At 36.4% G+C, this 5,930-nt stretch overlaps 1 protein-coding gene across 1 annotated transcript; it reads left to right on the forward strand.

Moving 5' to 3' along the window:
- The first annotated feature begins 435 nt into the window (after nucleotides 1-435).
- On the forward strand, nucleotides 436-5,518 carry LOC148998874 (uncharacterized). Its single transcript, XM_089141650.1, has 6 exons — nucleotides 436-625; nucleotides 1,185-1,264; nucleotides 1,589-1,706; nucleotides 1,816-1,994; nucleotides 2,560-2,642; nucleotides 2,764-5,518. The coding sequence occupies exons 1-6, from the start codon at nucleotides 553-555 to the stop codon at nucleotides 3,005-3,007; spliced, it is 777 nt and encodes a 258-aa protein (XP_088997776.1). The 5' UTR covers nucleotides 436-552; the 3' UTR covers nucleotides 3,008-5,518.
- The last annotated feature ends 412 nt before the right edge of the window (nucleotides 5,519-5,930 follow it).

Genomic DNA, 5,930 nt, shown 5'->3' on the forward strand with positions numbered 1-5,930 from the left:
TAGGAGGTTTTATTGGACAAAAACATGCACGATGGTTTAGAAGATAAAAAGTATATTGTGGATTTTGGAGGTTTTTCTATTATTTTAAATAAAAATAAAAATGATAATAGATGCCAAATAATTTAAAATAATAAAAAATTCTCATAATAGAAAATGAGAATTGATACAAAAAAGGCCCTTAGCCCGGCATCTTGCATGTTCTCGAATGGAGTTGATTGGAAGGTAACGATCTGTATGGTGGATCCCACTTATTTTTCATAAGGCAAGTCTGATTCTGCTGAAAAGGAAGTAAAATCGGTCAAGAAATGTTTGAATTGGAATCGGAGATAATCGCGAATCAGATCCACCAATTCTGATCCGATTCAGATTCTTCAAAAAATAAAATAATAATAATAAAATTTCTGAAACCATTTGAAAGAAAAGGATTAAAACGGTGCCAACTGGTTAGAGAGTCATCTCCGGTGATACAGTTCCCCGCCTCCTTGACCGTTCCAGTTTGCAATTGTCCTCTCTTACTCTGCTCACAGTTCCGCTGCTTCCATCTCCATCGAGATGGCGGACACAGCCCCACCTTCTCCTTCTATCTTTCTCGGCGTTGACGTTGGCACTGGCAGCGCTCGAGCAGGTCTGTGTTTCACTTACGTTTAAAATTTGATTTGAGTGTTAACTGATTCTTGATTGGAGACGAATCTGGTTTGGCTGGCTTGTGTTCTCTATATTTTTTTCTTCTTGTAAGTATTTTATTTTGACGTTGATTTCCATTGAAAATTTCCGTTCTGTTTTCATTTTTCTTTAATTTAACTTAATATTTTTGGATTTTAATGGTTCTGCGTCTGTGAATCTGTACAAGGCAGTAATGGGGTATTCGTTCAAATTATTGTAATTGTCTCCATGAATAGGGTGCTTCTTTTTCCATTTTTAATGTGGAACTCGGAGATGCTCATTGGAAATGTCAGTATGGAAAAATTTTATTTGTTTTTTATCATTCACCATCGAATTTATTGAAGAATTTTCTGTTGAATTGATGCGTTTTTCCATGTTTATGTGGAATTCAGAGTAGTTTGGTTCATCCAATTGACCAACGCATTGGGTTCCCTATGAACATCGAGAATTCCATAGCACTTGTTTTTTTCTTTACTGATGGGCATAAATTTGCTCAAAATTCATGCATGTGTTTACTCCAGGTCTTTTTGATGAAAGTGGAAAGCTTCTTGGTTCAGCTAGTAGCCCTATACAAATTTGGAAGGATGGTGACTGTATTGAGGTGACAAAAAGTTTTACTATCATGTGCCTAGTATTTGCTTACGGAAGTGAAGGGAAATTTTATTGGTCTATTGGATCTAGTTGACTGTATCAAGTATTTGGAACATTCTGAAAGAGAAGACCGTTGCCACTGAAATAATGAACTCTTTGGTTTTCCAAAATGTACCATATTTATAGCGTTACAATATATGATTGGATTCACAGAAACAAATATATATCTGAATTTTGTATGTATATATATTTTATATTGTCAATAAAGTGCCATAATTTATATATTTAGAATTTAGCTATGAACCTACAACTAAAAATTTCTTTTGTACATCAGCAATCCTCGACCGATATCTGGCATGCAATTTGTGCCGCTGTGAAATCAGCTTGCGTCCATGCAAATGTTGCTGGTGAAGATGTAACTAGTTTGGGATTTACGGCTACTTGTTCTCTAGGTCTGAAACCCAAATTGATATCTTATCCTTATTGACAAGTACATCGCTACTGTGTTTTTGTGGCCTGAAATATGTGGCCTAAACTGAGTAGTTCTGTTTCTGTTTGCAGTTGCTGTGGATGCTGATGGTTCTCCTGTTACGGTTTCTTGGAGTGGTGATGCAAGACGAAATATAATAGTGTGGATGGACCATAGAGCTGTAAGGCAAGCTGAACGAATCAATTCATCTAACTCACCTGTACTGCAGTATTGTGGTGGGGCCCTTTCCCCTGAGATGCAGCCTCCAAAGGTGTGCTTCAGCAGAAGATTGTAGCATTTTGAAAGCACTACGTTGCTATGTTGTTTATTCATTTATATGTACTTCGCATGAATGGGGCTCGACCATGGCATTAAGTCTTTTGTTTTCTATCTGACTACTTAGTCAAGATCAATTTAGTTCAGTCATTCTCTTGATGATGTCATATGGTTTACCATAATGACCAATTAGCAAATGAAAGCATCTGAGTACTTGGATTCAACTTTGTAATTTGATTTTCACACTGAATGTTAAAATATTATCCTTTGTTTATGAGCAGTATGCTCTGAAATATAAAAAAGGAGGACACAAAATAATTCTGAATACAAGTTGATTCCTTTTCTTTTGTCATATTTAAATTTTTTACAGTTTCTTTTACTCATCACAAAGGGTGTTCGTGGTCAAAATTGAATAATGTAAACTAGTTGTCATCTCGTTTGATTGTTTGATTCAACTCATGATGCCATGTATCTGTATCCAGCACTTCTGCATCTTTCATCTCGAAATCTGATGGATATGATTGTATTTTAATGTATGGATGATAAACTACTTACTGCAGCTTTTATGGGTCAAAGAAAATTTGAAAGAGTCCTGGTCAATGGCATTTAGGTGGATGGATTTGAGCGATTGGTTATCATACAGGTATATATGTCAACTAGGCTGATGATTTGGTGGGTGGTTGTATTGATATTGATGATCGCTGTCTTCCAGATTGGTTATTTCAGTAATGAATTTATTGTTTATTTGCACTTTACTTTTATAGAGCAACTGGAGATGATACTCGGAGCCTTTGCACCACTGTTTGCAAATGGACATATCTTGGTCATGCTCACATGCAACAAATGAATGAGAAAGACTTCTCGAGAGATATGGAAGCTTGTGGGTGGGATGATGACTTTTGGGAGGAGATTGGCTTGGGTGACCTTGTGGAAGGGCATCATGCTAAGATTGGTATGGTACATTGTAGCCCTTATGTGATTACCTATTTATCTTTTGTTTATCTCTGAATATTAGAGAAAAAGGGATTTAGGATGCCCATTTTTCAACTGTCTCTGACTAAAATGTGAAATAATATTCAGCAGAGCTGAAAATCATCTAGATAGTGTAGTCAAGGTTTAAAGTATTTCTTATCATTAATGTATTAGTCAGATGATTTTAGGAGATATTTCAGTTCGTATTGCATCTAATTGCCAATATGCATCGACGGGTGCAGAATTGGATGGAATTGGTAACAATATATATGGAAATAGTCTAATTTGAACAAAAAAGATTGATATAAGCAATAAATAGTTATTCCAACGTGCATAAACAGTTAACGAATAATGCTATATATTTAACTATTTGCGTTAAACTAGAAGTATGAAATTGAAATAAGTAATCAAAGATGGGATTTCTTATATGCACTATTGCTTCTAATGCTGTGACCACTGTTGGTGATGTTCAAAGCCATATGTTGAATCTTCTTGAATGGGAGGTACCAATATGATGTTGCACACTTGTTGAACATATGTACAATACTGACCCGAATTATAAAACTGATGGAAGTGTGATTCTCCCTCATAATTGAATCTCGTGTAATACTCTGGATTGGCCAATTCCGGTACATTACTAACTTACAGTTGCGCCTCTCCATATAAGTGTGATGCAGTTCAAGCCCTCCAAGTCCAAGACGAAGTGGAGGGCCAAGAGAATCCCCTAGAGTTGCTCCCCAGGAGCTTATTTATAGTTTTGTTTCATTTCTTTACTGTCGTTGATAGAACCAGAGGCAGAATTGGAACTCTGTCCACTTGAGGGAGCATATTAGGCAGGCCAGACTTTCTTTTCTAAAAACATGAGGTTATTTATTAGTTTAAGTCATTCCTTGTACAGGTCTAACCATAAAGACCTAGTAGTACTAGAAGTTAATTAGAATAAGGCTCCCGAATTCAAATCAGATTAGGAATTCCAGCTCATATTTTGTAAATAGACCCTCCACTTGATGGGGAGAGATCAGATTTTGACTTTTTGAGTATTGAATAAAAGGTTCCTTCAAGCATCTCTTATGTGTTAAGTGCTGATTCTGTCAATTGGCTTTGAAGACCCAAGGCTTAAGAAGGTTCTAAATGTAATCAAGCTTAGACTCTTGACTGTGGCTATTTAGACAGCTTTTGTCTTCCTTCCTCAGGTGAATAGTAGCATCCATAAGGCTCCATTCAAGTATTATTGGAAGCCCTCATCAATCCCCATCTTCCTCCTTTTTTATTTTCTGTTTTGGAGCCCCATCCCTGGTTCATCCCTTCTCTTCCATCCAAAACCTAGGACTGCCATATCTCCCTAACCTTCTATTAGTTTCACCCAACTTCAAGCCATTACTTCATCACCTTACCTTCAATCCAAACATTAGCCCAAACAGACCAGCCAATCTTTTGATCTTGTCATTCTCGTTTTCATCACCCAATTTCCCTCCAAAACTAAGAAACCTAATCTTTCCACATTCCACCATCCAAATCCATGAAACTTGGTGAATAGATTCTAGTCAATCAGTTAGCCTTGATCAAATTTTCACCTTATTCCAAGAATTTTCCATCCCATATCTCAAACAGCTGCCCTATCCCTCCATACATCCATCACTGTGAACCTCTCCAAAACTAATACCCATCATTCTGGGCATGGTTATTAAAGTGGCAAAGCGATCAAAGCGATTGGGGCTCCGTCTTGGCGTTTAGGCGGCAATAAAGTGACCAAAGCGGTTTAGTTAATATTTTTAATTTAACTACTTTTAAATTATTTTTTAATACAAATACTTTTTATAATAAACTAAAGTACTAAACATACATTCAACAATCACATTCATAAAAATAAAAATAAAAAAACATTCAAGAATCACAATTATGAATATGGCTGATTATTCCGATTTCCAAGTCATTGTTTATTTAGTGATTAATTGATTATCAATGTTGAATATGGCTCATGAATTATTTTTAACATGACTTTTTTGTTAAATATACATGAATAATATTCAAATTGGAATCAGAATTGATGTATCCATTTTCCCCTTTTTTTAACCAAACAGTGCCGACATGATAAATTAATAGATCTCATTATTCCGATTTCCAAGTCATTGTTTATTTAATGATTCATTGATTATCAATGTTGAATATGGCTCATGCTTCACATTCTGTTGCCGACGGACATTTTGGGCCTCGGAGTTCATTTGCAAATTGGGCTTTGATTCTGAAATGGCTCACATATTTAAATTTATATACGGCATTGTAGAATAAATTATGATTAAAAAATAATAATATGCACAAATTAAAAAAATGTAAAAAAAGCGGCTGATTTAGCATCTAGGCGGCAATATGGAGCAAAAGGCGGCGAAGCGTTAGTGCCTAAGCAAAAAACTGGCAAGAAATCAGCTCGTTAGTTAAGCGGTCGCAATTTAAGCGGTTCAAAAACTGCTATGCCGCCTAGGTGCGCCTAGGCGGATGCTTTGATAACCATGATTCTGGGTACTCTTCATTCTAATCGATCCAACTAGGGAATTTAGAGGCTATTGATGTAAATCCAATTAAGGAACCCTTTCAGACCATCCCATACATTATACTCTGAATCTAGATTTGGGCCTGGAAATTAGTCTAGCCTTAAGAGATCTTGGATGATTGCCATACTCAAGTAAAGCAGTATCATAAAGATTGCCATACTTGAGTGAGGCAGCATCAGTAAGAAGAACTACTAGTAGAATGTCCATAACCAGAAGAGTCAGGGGATGGGTATGGACCACGGCTTAAGGGAGCAGCAAGACCATCTGAACTCATACTAAGTGACTCCATGCGACTCATAGTATCCTCATAGTTAGGTTGGGAGCGCTTATCCTTTGGCTTGTATGTTCTACTAGCAAGATCAATTGATCATAAGCCTGGTTGCATGCATAAACCCTACCTCTTATCTGAA

The sequence above is a fragment of the Hakea prostrata genome, unplaced genomic scaffold (genome assembly GCF_041222555.1).
Source record: "Hakea prostrata isolate BN-2017 unplaced genomic scaffold, UWA_Hpros_2 contig_103, whole genome shotgun sequence".
Classification (NCBI taxonomy): Eukaryota; Viridiplantae; Streptophyta; class Magnoliopsida; order Proteales; family Proteaceae; genus Hakea; species Hakea prostrata.

Bases quoted from the DNA above. Each gene is read 5' to 3' on its own strand.
- LOC148998874 (XM_089141650.1), top strand. From the start codon at position 553: ATGGCGGACACAGCCCCACCTTCTCCTTCTATCTTTCTCGGCGTTGAC. The intron at 626-1,184 runs GTCTGTGTTTCA...TGTTTACTCCAG, and splicing joins CACTGGCAGCGCTCGAGCAG to GTCTTTTTGATGAAAGTGGA. The intron at 2,643-2,763 runs GTATATATGTCA...TTACTTTTATAG, and splicing joins AGCGATTGGTTATCATACAG to AGCAACTGGAGATGATACTC.